At 40.2% G+C, this 16,104-nt stretch overlaps 1 protein-coding gene across 5 annotated transcripts in view; it reads right to left on the bottom strand.

Annotated features, from left to right (window-relative positions):
• The window catches only part of FNDC3A (fibronectin type III domain containing 3A), a 111,451-nt gene that overhangs the window by 23,442 nt on the left and 71,905 nt on the right, over positions 1 to 16,104 (bottom strand). For all 5 annotated transcript variants that reach the window (XM_054628411.2, XM_054628410.2, XM_077173699.1 and 2 more), the window contains 6 exons: positions 10,366 to 10,523; positions 9,139 to 9,198; positions 5,042 to 5,180; positions 4,534 to 4,587; positions 3,784 to 3,908; positions 364 to 538 (listed from right to left, as the gene is read on the bottom strand). In XM_054628411.2, coding sequence (XP_054484386.1) covers positions 364 to 538; positions 3,784 to 3,908; positions 4,534 to 4,587; positions 5,042 to 5,180; positions 9,139 to 9,198; positions 10,366 to 10,523 — 711 coding nt within the window. The remainder of the gene's footprint in view (positions 1 to 363; positions 539 to 3,783; positions 3,909 to 4,533; positions 4,588 to 5,041; positions 5,181 to 9,138; positions 9,199 to 10,365; positions 10,524 to 16,104) is intronic.

The raw sequence follows: 16,104 nt of genomic DNA, 5'->3' as shown, positions 1-16,104 counted from the left end.
TTAGCTAACACTTTCAAAGGGTAGAACAGTACTGATTTTAAAGCAAATGTTTTTAGTCTGAAATGAATCTAGATGGACCACACTTCATGATGCAATTGCTTTGCTCCAGCTCTTACAAGGCTTAACTTGCACACACAGATTCACAAAGTTATAACCAATTTAAAAGTCTTTGCTGAAATGGGGCTTAATAACACTAAACACAATTAAAAGAAGAAAGCTAGGTGGCCTGGTCACAGCAATGACAAGTCATTAGCTTAATTTCAGAAAATACAATTCCTTGTAGAATATTCTAGCAAAAATAATCATTGCTACACTAATGCAATAATGTATCAAACATAGTGAGAATAAGTATTCTAAACTTACTGAGTTCTCATCCTCCATCTCTAATATATATGAGATTCCTTCATCTGATGGTGTTCCTGAGGGTTTTGTCCATTGAAGGGATAACCAAGTAACTCCAGCATTAATCAGCAAAGGACTTGCTGGTGTGGTTGGGGCAGTGCCTGAGGTATGATACAGGACTTCTTCACTAAAATCACTGTTTAAAACAGACAGTATGTAAACTAACTAGACACAATAATTAATAGCTTAAAACCAAAATTCTTACTAAACACAGCTATGACAGTTTCTTGGAGATATGCACAATGAAAATTGCAAGCTCTTACATGCAAACAACTTAACTTGCCCATGAGTCTGTCAGTAACAAAATATCTGAACAAGGTTAACATGTTCATAATTGAAAGATTCCTTTGTATGATATAATTAAAATGTTTTGCTAACCAAAACGTTTTGCTTTTTCATATTAACTCACTATTCTAAAACACTAAAGCTCTATATGCAATAATATACTAAGACCACAGTGTCCTTCCTTTACAAAGTGAAAACATGAAGGCATAAAAACATTTAGGCAAGACTTCAAAACAAACTTTGCTGATGTGTTCTGAGCTTACTTTGAAGTACTCGTTTCTCTAGAGATCCAGAAAAAAATAGAATAGTCTCATTCAGTGGTGAGCTACTTTAAGAGATGATAAAAATGAAAGTCTTATTGCAGAAAAAGAAGTAGAGTGTATACCAGTAAATCTCCTAACGCAACTGCTACCCTTATCTGATTTAGATTAGAATGACCTTGTGGTGAAAATACAAACAAATTACATATAAAGAGCTACTGTAAAACAGGGGGATGCAAAAGTCAGTGAACAGGTAGCATGCTTGCACAGATAGCCTGACATGCATCCAGCTAGACTAAAAAGGCCCACCTGCTCTGAGCTGGCTTTGCTGCTTTACATCAGATCTGAAGAATCACAAGCCTAAAGCTAGTCTAGTTTTTTTTAATCATATGAAACTAATTTAAAAGATGTAATTTTAATCTAAAATTTAAGGACTACCTAAGTGACTATCAGGAAGCCCTGAAAATAAAACCCTCAGTATAGCTTAAACAAAGATACCAGTAAAATATCTCATGTGTTTTGAACCCCACATGCCTGAATAATCTCAATAAAAAGATAACTCCATTTCACTTTCTCTCTTACTCAACCTATATTATAGTGATGCACATGTTATCATTTTGGTCTGCTTTGAGGTATTTTTTGGCATTTAAAGGAAAAAAAATCTTACAGACAGCATATTATCAAGAGTGTTAACAGCACAGAAAACAAACATATTGTCTGTGAGGACTGCCAAAGAGATGTGCAGCAAGAAGAGAAAAAGTAAAAAAACAAGAGAAAACTTCCAAATTTGTGGGAATAGTAGTGTATTTTCTTGTAAGAAGCCACAAACAAGAAAATTTCTGGAATGAAAATCAGGTGATACCTACAATATATTTACTAAAAAAATTAAAATTTTATAGGGAGCCTGAAGAAAGCATGAAGAGAGGTTAGATACAAGTAGTATGTGTAACTCTTTTCAAAACAAACTATTGAAAGAGTCATCTTACAAGTAGATATAAGGTTTAAAACCCCACATCTTAAAAAGATTTCATCTCTAAACTTGCTTGAACTGCTCCAAAATACACCGAAATGAACTAAGAGTTCCAGCCATAGCCATATTTGAACAATTAAATGACTATTAAACAATGCCCTCAGAAGTACAGTACTATCTTTGAAAATAGATTTTATTTTTCCAGTTTTCTTTAACCATTATTTCATGTAGGTTAGAATTAAATTTAAACATTATTAACTTAGAGATAAAATATCTGTTCTTCTTGGTAAAATTATTTAGACAAAATTCTGTCTCCAGATGCCTAATGTTCTCAACACTCTTCATAAGGGATAAACAGGCACTCTACGCTAATAAATATTATTTCAAGAGACTTAATTAAATAATATCACAAAGACAATAAAGCACATCTTCACAACGCTATGAAATACTGATTTAAAAATCTATTCAGAGTGATTCGTTTAAGAAGGGTACTTAACCGATCAGTGTCTTCAAAGCTTATGCTGGAGGAATCTGTAATATGTGCAGCTATTCCTACAGGGTACAGCTACACTCAGATGTAAAAGGGGAACAGAAAGAGAGCCCAAGCACTGGACCTGCTTAACTGCCAGCTCCCTTCCTGTCTTTATTTTTAACAGTTCCAACTGAATCTCAACAAGACAAAGTCCAGGAGCAACTCAAGAGAATAATTAATTCCAGGAACATCATCCAGAAGGCAGTAATGTAATAAAGACTATTGGAGCACACCAAAAGTCATTCTAGTCCACTACAGTGTCCTCTGACAGTAGCACAAAGCAGGTACTTAAGAAAAGACATAGGAACAGGCACCTTATGCAATGCATTCCCTGAGTACTCTCCAAAGCCTCCCTACACACGCTTCAGATCCCCTGAGCCAGCTGTATTTTTCACATACTTAATAGTCTGTAGCAGATTCCTCCTGCCCTGCATGAATTATGACCCTGGGTCTGGCTCCCTACTCTTTACAGTGTCCTTTAACACTGGCCAATCAGGCAGCGTTCCTTCAAGCACCTCCTTCTGCCAGATAAAGGACACATAGCACACATCCTCTATTTCATGCTATAACACCACTTTAGTGAGCTGCAGCACAGTGTTCATAATATTTGAATTTAAAAAAGAAACACAAAAAGCAATTTTATGTTGATGGTGAGAGAAGCTCCATTCTTATGCCCCACAGGAGCTCAAGGTCCAAGTACTACCAGGTAGCCTGGACACCAGGAGTCTGCTGTAGAGGAGACGAGCTCTGGCAGTGTGATTGTTAGCCAGATGCATCTACTTTGCCTGATGACCAAGAAGCCCACTCAAGAACTAATGCACCCAGTAATGCAAGCATAACTTCGCAAAATATTTTTTTTCCAAGTTCTTACTTATATTCTCCACTGAAGTCGCATGTAATTAATTCAAGAATTCAGAACAAAGTTTGGTGCTCTATAACATCTGAAAAGTAGTAATTAAAAGCATGAACCACATATCCTAAGCATTGATAATAAGGGCTAAAACTTCCAAAGAATTCTTTGATATGGTAATGTCATATTCTGTCTATTTCCCAAGGTAACAGGAGACTAAAAGACAGATGAAGGGACAATATCCCAATAGCACAAAGGCTATCTGCAAAAAGAATAATCCAATCACATACTGTGATTTAACTAAGCAGTTGGACTAGATGATCACTCTAGGTCTCTTCCAACTGAAATATTATATATTTTATATTCCTTTTCAGACCATTTGGACAAAAGACCTTTTTCTATAAATGCCACCACATGTTATTCCTAAAGTAGCACACACATGGATGCATATGCTTCCCATATTTAGGTATGTAATAACATTTACCTCATTCCCATGTCATTTTTGGCTGCTAGCCTAAAGGTGTACCCCATTGCTGGTGATAGTTTAGTGATCCTGTACTGCTTCTGTTGACCGTAATAACACTGGCAAAACTCTCCATTTCCTTTTCCCTAAAAAGTAATAAGTTAATCATATTATTGACCTTAATACATATGCATCCATCAATTAAAGTACATACAAACATGAAGTAAAATCTTTTCTGAAATTAAATATAACTCAAGAATCTCCATATGGTGAGGCACTAGCATATGAAACTTTGTATTAAATTAGCAGTTTTTTTCCTTCCTTTCCATTTCCCAGCTCCTTGGGGCTGAAAGAATAAAACCATGAAGATACTGCACCTCTACCATCTCAGGATAGCTGTCCAGGTAGAGACTGCAAGATCATTGCAGGGCCATAGTTGCTCCACCCACTTATCAAAAAAGAAAGACTGCTACAGGAGAATGACCCTTCCATGTCAGCTCTTGAACATGGTATTGGACTATGAGTGAAAAAGCCACTATTAAGAATGGCAGAATCATGCAATTAAGATCCTTTTATTTTATATTCCCCGAAAAAAAAAACCACTGAGTAGTAACTGTATTTTAATAATTGCTTTAGGAATTACATTATTGTCATATGCCTCTAAATCAGGAATCTTAATTTTCATATTTTCATATAACTTAACGCGCACAGTCACGTACAGCTACTTAAAAAAAACAGAAGACTGAAAATACAATAAAATAACTTGCTTACTTCATCCCATTCTAAAAGGTAACTGTGGATTTTGGAACCATTATCACAAGATGCCTGTAACAGGAAAACAGGGAAATTAGAATTCTAACTCGACACAACAACTCTTAAAATGCATGTATGGACCAAACCATAAGAAGAACAGTGGAAGACAAGTAATGCTCCCCTTATATAATTGTTTCACTTGCCAAGACATTCCTAGTTTAGTTGCCATAAAACCAATGCCTGTTCCATGTTTATGGTTTTTTTCCTAATTTAGTCCTTGAAATGCATTGGGTACTGCACTCAGTAATTTTAACTTGAAAGACTCCTGCTTTTCTGTGAATTCTTGTCTTTTTACTCAAGCCCACATTTAACCCAGTAAATCTATTTCCAATCAGGGAACTTTGACTCAAATTAATAAGTTTGACAAAAATTTTCAGTTTCAATAAACTGGTATTTTATTGATAAGTCCACAACAATTCTGAAGAGTTTAAAGTATTTATTTTAAAGGCTGTAAAGCAATCCTTACCTTCCACTGAAGAGTAAGAGAATTTTTGGTCCGATTAGTTATCCTAGGCAGATTTGGAGCATCAGGTTCACAACTGGCTGTGGTAAAACTCTCTGTTTCTGAAGGGCTCCCCTTTACACAGTTGCATTCTACTTGGACTCTAGAGTGGAAGAGAGTCAATAACATTTTGCTTCAAAATCTGTATAGTTTCCAAAGAAAACCAAGCATTTGAAATTAAGTTGCTGCCTTGCTGCTTCATTATTAAAATATCACTGTTATAAATAAATAACTGGGGGAAACATCTTGGTCAGTAAAGGCAATAAGAAAGAAAAGAGTCCTTTACTTCGGATGTACATCATTACCATTGGTCAGCTTTAGTCTCACAATTATATTTGAAATATGTCTGTTATTAGCTGTACTTTGGTTGGAAAATAATTGTAGCATTTTGCAGGCTCATTATCTGTTGTAGAGACATAAACTTATATTATGAATAATTCTTCTGCAAGTGCTTTCGTCAGATGAGCACAACGAAGCTGTTGATGTATTTTCAGAGTATCCTCTGCACTCAAATGAGTGTCCTGCTGAGTGTGTTCACCTTGTCCTTTCCTTTAGTAAGGCTATGAATTAGCTCTCCACATACTTCAAAAGAGTGAATTTTCCTTCTGTCTCAAAGAGAAATGGCTTGTTTTTCAAAAGGCTTGTCTCCGAAAGGAAATACATGATAATCGTCTGGTTCTGCCCCTGTCCCCCAACCTGTACAGCTACGTTTTGCCTCTTCTTTGGGTCAATGGCACATTACTCTCTTCTTAATCATCTGTTCCTTTGGAAAAAAACCCCAAACCACAACTCTCCAAAAACCCCTTTCCTCTGATTACCAATATAAGATCTGAGTTGCCAGCTTAAGAAGATACAAAAATCCTGATAAATTTTTGATGCATGAACAGCAAATCACAGGAAATTTGGCTTTACAGATTTCACAAACAGAGAGGAGACATTCAAACAGTGACTGAAGTTGAACACAAAGTTGTTGGTGCTTGCATACAATTGCAAGTATGTAATATGTCGGTTATTTTGGTGGTTGAGTCATTCCAGTCTTTGTTCATTTTCTGCAGTGTTCATACTGGCAGAATTCTGCTCAGGAAGAGCTTGGATGGCCAAGCCACTGATTCCCATGTTCTGTCTACAAACAACCAGAATGATGCAAGAAAAAATATGAATGCAGCCTGATAGAAGAGCACTTAGACAGAAAAAAAAATAATTCTAGGCACTAACCCTAAAAATATACCTAAAACCACTAAAAACAGGAACAAAATCACAGGTAAACACTTTCATAGGAAAGAGTTTAGAGCCAACTTACCATTCATCCTTCTCCTGACCTTGTGCTCCAGACAATACAGGGGCTCAAATTAAATGAGGGCTGTGATAAAAACAGACCAACCCTCTTTTGCTTTAAGTTTGACAACCAAGACAACACACTGGAAAACAGCTCTGGGAGGTGTAGATCCCTTCACACCTTCAAGTGGGAACCTAGCTCTCCCACTTGAGCAAATGTCAAAAAGGCTATTGTACAAGGCAAATCCTACCCTAAACTTGAAGTGGAAGGAGGCAGAACATTGTTAACTGGGATCTTTCTGTTCCCTGTGCTTCCTGCTAGCTGCCTCTAAATTGCTTCCCTTGGTCAGTACACAGGGATCCTGGGGTTCTCACACAGTCAAGAGAGGCAGGACATTCAGTCATGCCTAAGAAGGTACTCTACACTTGCCATTACCTCCTGAAAAGGCACTTCTTTTAAGGAGGCCTTCATTTCTGCCTTCACAATGTTATTTCTTTGTAAACTGCTGTATTCACACTATTTTTTTTCAACCAAGAATCACAGAGTAGTTTGGGCTGGAAGAGACCTTTAAAGGTCAATTTGTCCAAACTCTCCTGCAATAAACAGGAACATCTTTAACTAGATCAGGCTGCTTAGAGCCTTGCCCAATCTCTCCCTGAACGGTTTCCAGGGATGGGGCATCCACCATCTCTCTGGGCAAGCTGTTCCAGTGTTTTACCACCCTCAGTGCAAAAAATTTCTTCCATATATCTAGTCTAAATCTACCCTCTTTTAGTTCTAAACCATTATGTCTTGTGCTATCACAACAGGCCCCACTAAGAAGTCTGTCTCCATCTTTCTTACAGGCCCCCTTTAAGTACTGAGATTTCTCCAGGCTGAACAACTTTTGTGGCCCTCCTCCAGAGCTACTCCAGCAGGTGACCATCCTTCTCATGATGGGGATCCCAGAGCTGAACACAGGACTCTGGGTGGGGTCTCACCAGAGTGGAGCAGAAGGGCAGAACCACCTCTCTCACCCTGCTGGCCACGCTGTTTTTGATGCTGCCCAGGACACAACTGGCTTTTTGGGCTGCAAATGCACATTGTCAGGTCATGTGCAGCTCTCTATCCACCAGTACCACCACATACTTCTTGGCAGGGCTGCTCTCAGTTCCTTATCCTGCAGCCTGTGTTGATACCAGGGCTGCCCAGACCCAAGGGCAGCACCTTGCACTTGGCCTTGTTGAACCTCATGAGGTTCCCGTGGCCTCACTGCTCAAGCTTGTCCAGGTCTTTCGGGATGGCATCCCATCCTCCAGGTGTGTCAACTGCACCACTTGGTGGCTGACACTGCAACTGCTTGGTGTTTTCTGCTGGAAGCTCACTCAATCCCGCTGTCCATGTCACTGATGAAGATATTTGACAGTACCAGTCCAAGACAGGCCCCTGTGGGACACCACTTGTTACTAATCTCCATCTGGACATTGGACCATTGACCACTATTCTGTGAATGTGACTGACCAAACAATTCCTTATCCACCATGAAGGATACTGTGGGGGACTATCTCAAAGGTCTTACAGAAGTCCAGACAGCTAACATCTGCAGACTCCTTGTCCATTGAATACAAGTCACTTGTTCATAGGCCACTTGATTCTTCAGGCAGGACTTGCCCTTGGTGAAGCTGTGCTGGCTGTCCCAAATCACCTCCTTGTCCTTCATGTGCCTCAGCATGGCTTTTAGAAGGATCTGTTCCATGATCTTGCACGTGGAACATATTCCATGTTCTTGATCACGCACAGAAGTGAGCTTGACAGGTTGGTAGCTCCCACAGTCTTCCTTCCTAACCTTTAAAAATATTGGTGCAGTGTTTTCCTTTTTCAAGGCACACAGAACTTCACCTGGTTGCCATGATGGAGAGTGGCTGGGCAACTACATTAGCTAAGTCCCTCAGGACTCTGGGATGAATCTCACCTGATGCAGACTTATGCAGGTTCCTCAGATGGTCTCAAACCTGATCTTCTCTCACTGTGGGAGGGACTTTCCTCCCTCAATCCCTGTCCTGCTGCCCATCCACTGGAGAGGCGTGAGAAAAGTTGCCAGTGAAGACTAAGGCAAAAAGGTTAAGTACCTAAGCCTCTTCCTCATTCATAGTAACCAGTTTTCCAGTTGTGTTCGTTTGGGAGGATACACTTCCTCTGACCTTTGTTTCTGGCTGACAAAGCTATAGAAGCCTTGAGTCTTTGCATCCCTTGCCAAGTTCAGCTCCAGATGACCCTCTAATACTTAAAAAAAAGAGGGAAGAATGACACCTAACCACATCTTCGCAATCCTCTGCTATTTCTTCTGACCTACTGAAGTAGTCAATTCTGCTAGAAGGGTAGAATTACACTGAGCTGGGGGCACATTTTGTCGTGCATATGGGGTCAGGTTCTCTGATCTACTGGAGCCAAGCAAAAGAGCAAGATATGACTCTCAGGTGCCCAATGAGGGAGCATCTTCCAGAGCAAGGTACATTCCTCTGCTGCCTGTGGAAAATTGAAAAGCAGCATCTGTGCCTGGCTCCAAGGACAGAAAAGGTGACTGTGCTCGCATAAAGAAAAGACCATGAATGTAGGATGAATGTGCACCAATCTTGTCTTATGTTGTCCAAAATGGACTGAGTGGTCAGCTAAGTCAAAAATGTTGATTGTGACTCAAAAGATGGTAAGAAGTTGTTAAGACCATATCTAAAGACTTAGGCAAATACACAATGAAACTTCTAAAACACTTCCATTGAATTTAATGAAGAGAAAGTGAGATACTCACTTTGCATGGTAATCAGTTGCTGGCCTGAGATCATTTACAGTCACTTTATTTTCTTCTCCACTGGAAAGAGATACAAGTTTGTTTTAAAGACTGTTTCAGAATTCCACACATTTATAAAAAAAGACATGTATCATCTAACTTAACATACCTTCTATGGAATGTATTTGCTAAGAGTTTGTCTTTTGCTAAATATAGCAATGTGTAAATGCTTTTATCTCTGAATTTTAGAGGTTTCTTGTGTTATTCCTGTTCTTTTGCCCTGGTGGTTTCGAGGCACTTTTTTGTTTGCTGCTTTCTAAAAATTAGCAATTATTTTCTTCTTTACTTAGTAAGACAAGCTGCATGTGCATGCTTGTATGTTATTACTCAAAAAAAACATTGAAGTACTGGAGCACACAGCAGCTCAGTCCAGCCTTGCAAAAACCATTATCTAAAACTGCACCTGACTGCACATACCTACTTGTTAGAGCCTAGGAAACAAAAAAGGCACCAAAGTAACATCTGTTAGTCTGCTTTTGCTGACATCAGCTTATCTTAGCAAAGATAATTTCTCTGCTGCTAGTTTCTTGGATAGGGATACTCAACTTTCAATTGCATGAAATCCATGGAGGGTGACTAAGATAAAACTAGCTAGATACACAGGTTTATAACTGTTAGAGAACTCTATACCCTTAATTCTATATTTTACTGTCATATTTCTCCAAATTGCAAAAAACTGACTGAAAACCATTGTGTTAGTAATGAAACAATTGAAGAGTTTTGTTTGCTTTGCTGCTGCTATGAGCTGTGCTCTGTGTGAATTTGCCTATTTTTTTTTTTAATATCATAAGACTGTCTCCTACCAAGATCAATTTTAGTGAAGGGAGGGATGACCTTACTGGGAGGAGGAGCGTGTGCTGACATAAAAAGTAATTTTTCCCACTACTTGTATGTCTCACTGTGTGAGAACTCATGGATGTCTAATGCAGCTGGTTGAAATACAGCAAAAGTGGCACTAAAATATGCCTCCAACATGTAAGAACAAAATCTTTACATTCCAGTTGATGGCAGAGACTTCAGTATGAATGAAACAAATTGTACTAAAAAAAAAAGGTAGCTAATTTCAAAACAGAAGTTACACGAAACTCCTGATTATTTAACTTTCTGGACAAAAGGCAGATTTTTAATGAGGTTTTAAGCCACATATTTCAATGCCGCATTGTCTAAATTAAAATAGCCAACACCTACATGTACACAGTTTTGTACTTTCCATCTTTTCCAGTACTTGAAATCATCACTTCATATGTATAAACCTCTGGTGTGTCATTCTTGTCTGTGTCTTCTCCAGTATCACTGGATGGAGGGGACCACATCAGCAGTGCTGTTCTTGCCTGAATATCTGATACCTGTAGAAACACAAAGTTTTGAGATCTCTGCCATTTAAATTCTGTTGTATCTAAATGTTACTTTGCAACAAATGATCAAAGAAGAGAAAGCAAAATCACATACTGTTAGCAAATCAGAGTATTTGTACTGACACAATAGCTACTAACTAGTTTTTACAGATGAAATCAGGTTGGAAATGCAAGGAATGCAATGAGAAAAATGCCAAGCCAGGCAGGGGGCTGAGGGCAGAGACACCTGTTGGTATGTAACGCCACCCAGTGGGCTGCTGAAACATGGACCAGAGAGGTGGCCGGGCACAGGGACGGCAAAGCACATCCTGGGACATCAGGCACTCCATTAAACCATGCTTTGGGCACCTTTTTCTTGGAAGTGACCAGTACTACGACTTTTTAAACACTTTCTTGTTTCTTATGAAATACAGGGAGATGAAGGGATGTTCACAAGGTCCCCGTACGTACACATAGAGACAATATCCTGAAGAATTTCTGTGGTCATGTTTGCCTGAGCACCCCACCCATTGCAAAAAGGCCTGGATAAGAACAGTTGGTGTGACAGAAATAGCAGTATAACCAGCGTGTGTGACCTCCAACTATCCAACAAGTGGTCCCAGCAGACTAAACATGCTAAAGGGCAGTGACCCTCAGGTGGGCTAAATGGAAACAGAGAATCACAAGGCGCTCCTGAAACAGAGAAGTCACTAGCTTTAGAAGTGCAGAGGTAGCATGAAAATTGGTAATAGGAGAGGTGGGTAAGAGATGCTGGAGAGGAACAGAGCCATGATCAAAATCTGGCCTAAGAGTGTGAGAAATTGCCCTGCCAAGCACTGCTGCCTCCATCCAGGCCTGATGGACATTGTGCACCCCAGCTGGTGCAACAGCATTTTAAGGCACAGCAGGCATGGATTTGCAGCTCAGGTGAGTGCATGTGACCTGGTGGAGAGCCTTCTCAATGGCCTGTGGATTAGCAGACTGTAGGGAACAACAGATTCTAGGGAACAATGCAGTCACACACAAAGCTATTAAAGCAGCCATGTCTTCCAAAGGAGATACATGACTAGGGGCACCCATACTCCCAAAAGAGTGAGCACTGTCTGAAACCCGTATGTGCTGCAAGGGGCGGAGGATGCTCGTATGCTTGTAGGTGAGGGCACAGGTGCATGCAGGTTTAGGATCTGTTATGGAAGAATGCCTAGAGATTTGTGGCTGTTCATTGCACATCTGCTATTGTGGTTTATATGTTGCACCCTCCTACCGTTTCCAATAATTTATAAGAGAACTCAAAACACATTTCATTACATGAAATTACTAGTTTTACAATATGATCATAGTGTATGTCTATTTTGGGAATAATTGCTTTTGAAAATCTAGTACCAGAGTATGAGAATCAAAAAGCTATCTTCACAACTGGTGCTCTCAAATTGCTACAGTCTACTAAAACTAAAAAACTGAATAGGTCAGCTTCAAGAACGAAGCAGAGAGGACATGACTTATTGACAGCAAAGAGAAAGGAAGAAAAATCACACTATGTGAGCCTCAGTGTCTTGGAAATAATGTCACTAAACCGTTATGCACCAGCAGAACTGTACATGATACCCTAAAAGGGATCAAATGTTGGTATGACTAAACACTGAAGTTTCTCTTTAAAATCTGGTAAGAAAAATTCCACTACTATCTTGATGCAATCACCAACTAGATTAACACTACCTATAACTGCTGCAGTAAAATTCTAGCATTTCTGGAAGTCTCTGGAATTGTGGGAAGCATCTGATAAAGCTCCCTCCTGGACAATCTTTACCCCACCCTCTTGAGTTGCAGCAAGTGGCAGGAGATGATCCTGAGGGAAAGAAATACAGGTTCTCCAAGGACCTACTGTACTACAGGACTATTAGATCTATTTTAAGGTGATCTGTTCCTAGGTTTAGCTTCTTTAACAGCTGAATTTTTTCCCTTAGTGTCCAGGCAGTGTCTCTCTTACTACCAGCTAAGCTTACTAATCCTAGCCACCATGGACTTGAACAATAAATCCTTTCCTTTTGCAGTTGTTTCTCATGCATTTGAAGACTGTAAGCATTTGTGTTTCTCCTCACCTATAAAATCTGATAATTCTCACTGTTCTCCTTATCTCCTACTGATTCACTTTCTTTAGTGCTTTGCCCAGAACCACCCAGAAAGCCCATCTAACACTTTGCTAATGCCAAACTGCCACATGACAGATTAGATTTCCTTCATACATGGGTTATTTTCTACCTCTCTGAGACATAAGGAAAAATTAGTATTTTTGAAGAGCCAAGATTTAAGATCAGAAGAATCCACTACTATTATGTGCTCTAAGACACTTGGGAGTGGCTTTTTCAAAAAACTTGGCATTACTGATTATTTTGTATGCTTATGCAAACAGCTGCAATGGATTCTGGTTGCAACTCTGAACACTATGTGCTTCTGCAAAGCAGAGTATAATACCTGGGTCAGGCTCTAGCACTGTGGAAACAAGAGGTGAGCACGTCTTCATTAGCAATCCAGTTTGCCAAAGTGAATCTCCTCATTAAATATGTTACACATGCCATTTGGGTCAAACAAAAAAACCACTTTTAGCATGTGCAATCTGGACTGCATTCACAGTAACCCAAGATACTTAACTGTGAGTGAGGTGCATCACATGCCATAAGTCCACAAACATACACAGAACAAGAAAATACAATGTTCTCCAAAGGGATTTACATGCTATATAACCAACCCTCAAATTCACAGCTTTTATTCCTCTTATTATATATATTCAGCCTTCTGCATCATTCTTCATTTGGCTTTTGCCTTTCCAGGTCTTCTTTTCTGCTTTGTTATTTGGTTAAGAGACATGACAGCTGGTGAAGACTTTGCTCAAACACCAAGGTGCAATCTGCAAAACCACTCCAATTTACATCTGGGTATAAATAATTCAAGATCCCTAAGGAGAAGGCTCATCTGGTGTCAGTATCATGTAATCAACTTGACTTAACACTGCCATATATGAAAAGATGAGGGATCCATATGGGGGAAAGTTAAAGCAAGTCAGAATCCAACAGGAGTTTGGAGGTAGCAAAATTGATGCATCCCACACTGCGTAGAACTGAAAGGTATTTGTGAATGAAAGATCATGACAGAGAACACCACCTGATTTAGATGTGCATGCCCTGGACCCGGGCATTGAGACATGGGACAGCTCAGGACAGGTCATAGCCTTCAGCACTGCTCCTGGCTGTCTGGAGTAGGACATGGTGCAATGGACACTGTACTGGACAGCACCCTGTATGATCATCCATCTGTATGGCCACCACCACAGCCACTACTGCCCATGCCAGCACGGTTCACCCTGGGAACAGAGTACTGATGGTCCATCAGAAACCACAATCCTCAGAGTAAGTGCTTCAACCAAAACATTAATAAAAAACCTGCAGGAATATTTCTAATGAGAACTACGAGAAGGTGTGATAAAAACAATGTCCTGGTCCATTTGAGGGAAAGTGAGGAAAACATTTCCTTGATGAAACTGCAGGAGGATGGCTTGAAATCCTGCAAGGCCCAAGTAGGTAACACAGACTCGTATCACATCACACCACACTCCCCCAAGCTGCAACATCAGCTAGACGCCCACCCTCTCACAGCCCTGACAGTGCCTTGCCTTCCTAAAGCATAAGCCTCCCCAAGTGCTGGAAGCCTGGCTTTCTGCCTTGTGCGCACTCTGAATCTGTAGCAGAGTACCTCTGCCTGTGATGCCTTCTGAGGCCTGCAGAGATCACTCGTGGCACACAGCTATGTGCAACGATGTTCAAGCAAGAACACGGTGGGGAGAGGAACCAGGGCACTTGTCTAAAAGGCACGGGTGGCTGAGGGCAGAAAGAAGTGAATGAAAACATGGTAAGTACTGGCACTGCTCTGCTTCTTCCTATGTCATCAGCAACACAGCACAAGAACATACCTGTTGATCTGTTCTTCTCACAGGCTCATTCAGAGAGAGTTCAGAGCTCTCCTTGGCAATGCAGTCATTGCTAATAACCCAATTTCAGACAGCTCCCGCTTCCATGCTGCTTAGCCACCAATGACACAGGAGCACTAAAGACATGTCAACCCATCCTGATACTTGGACACAGCAGGATACCAGGTGTTCCTCTATGCAATCCCTGCTCAGTGCTTTGACAACCACAGAATCACAGAATGGCTGAAGTTGGAAGGGACCCCTGGAGGTCATCTGCTCCAACTCCCATGTTTAAGCAGGGCCACGTAAAGCCTGCTGCCCAGAACTATGTCCAGACAGTTTTTCAGCATCTCCAAAGAGGGAGTCCCCACAAACTCTCTGGCCAAGTTCTGCCAGAGCTGACATCCTCACAGTATGAAAGTGTTTCCTGATGTTCAGAGGGAACCTCCTGTGTTTCTGTTTAGGCCCACTGCCTCTGGTTCTGATGCTGGGCACACTGAAAAGAGCCTGGCTCCATCCTCTGTGCACTTGCCCTTGCAGATATCTATATACACTGATAAGATCCCCTCTGAGCCTTCACTTCTCCAGGCTAAACAGCCCCAGCTCTCTTGGCCTCTCCCCATCAGGCTGTAAAGAAATATATGAAAGAAGAATCAAGACTAGGGCACTAAACTGGGGCGAGGTTGCCTGGAAAGTGAAGGGAAGAAGGTAGGTAGCAGATGACTGGAGGAAGTAGCTGACTGACTGGACAAACTCATGCCAAGCACTTCTTGGAGTTTCAGTTGGATGGACTACACTACAATGGGGAACACAGACTGTTTTCACTCAGGCAAGATGGTGGAGTCATGATTGTGGTGAAGATTTTTGGAAAAGATGTGCAAATCTTCATAGCGAGGCTGGGAGCAGGGAAGGTCCAGACAATGAAAGAAAAAACCACTGGCCTACTCTAAAATTCAAGAAACTACTGAATTTAGCAACAATGTTTAAAAGAGTATCTAAACAAGAATATGCATCAGTTTTATAAACTGAAAATATGTTGGTAAATTTTCAAGCAGGTAGGTCAGGAGTCCACTGCTGACAGTCACCTTCTGTGGTGAATTTTATTTCTCTCTTCCCTGAAGCTGCCAAAAACTCTTAAAAGAGAAATAGGGCACGTTTTTTCTCTGCTTTGCAAATAAGGTTTTACAAAACCTCATTTTTGGTGATGCTTGCAAAACCTTGCCAGGTATCTCTCATGCCTAGAGATATGTGGTGCGTAAAATTGCTTCCTGAACAGTTAAGACTAAACAAAGTTGCAGGAAATTGAGAACAGATTCTGCAGTATAATATTATGTTAAGCATCATATTCCATTAAGCAGCATCATTATGCTACTGGCAACGTTACAATCTCTATGTTTTTTAAATAATTCTGTTAAAACTGAGATTCACAGAATAGCCAGGAAGAATTCTGCAGTGTAAGTATCAAGATAATTTTAGTTTCATAAATGTTAATACACTAAAAATTGCTTTGGTTGTTTACAGTACAGTGATGGAAGTTAAGTGAATTTGCTTTAGTATGGAAAATTAAAGACCCTTTAAACTTAAGAGAAAGAAACGGAGGTGCAACTGTGTAAAATAGCAACAGATATATTC

Source organism: Agelaius phoeniceus, chromosome 2 (genome assembly GCF_051311805.1).
Source record: "Agelaius phoeniceus isolate bAgePho1 chromosome 2, bAgePho1.hap1, whole genome shotgun sequence".
Taxonomy (NCBI): domain Eukaryota; kingdom Metazoa; phylum Chordata; class Aves; order Passeriformes; family Icteridae; genus Agelaius; species Agelaius phoeniceus.
The sequence above is the reverse complement of the archived record's forward strand: the minus strand, read 5'-3'. Positions and strand labels throughout refer to the sequence as shown.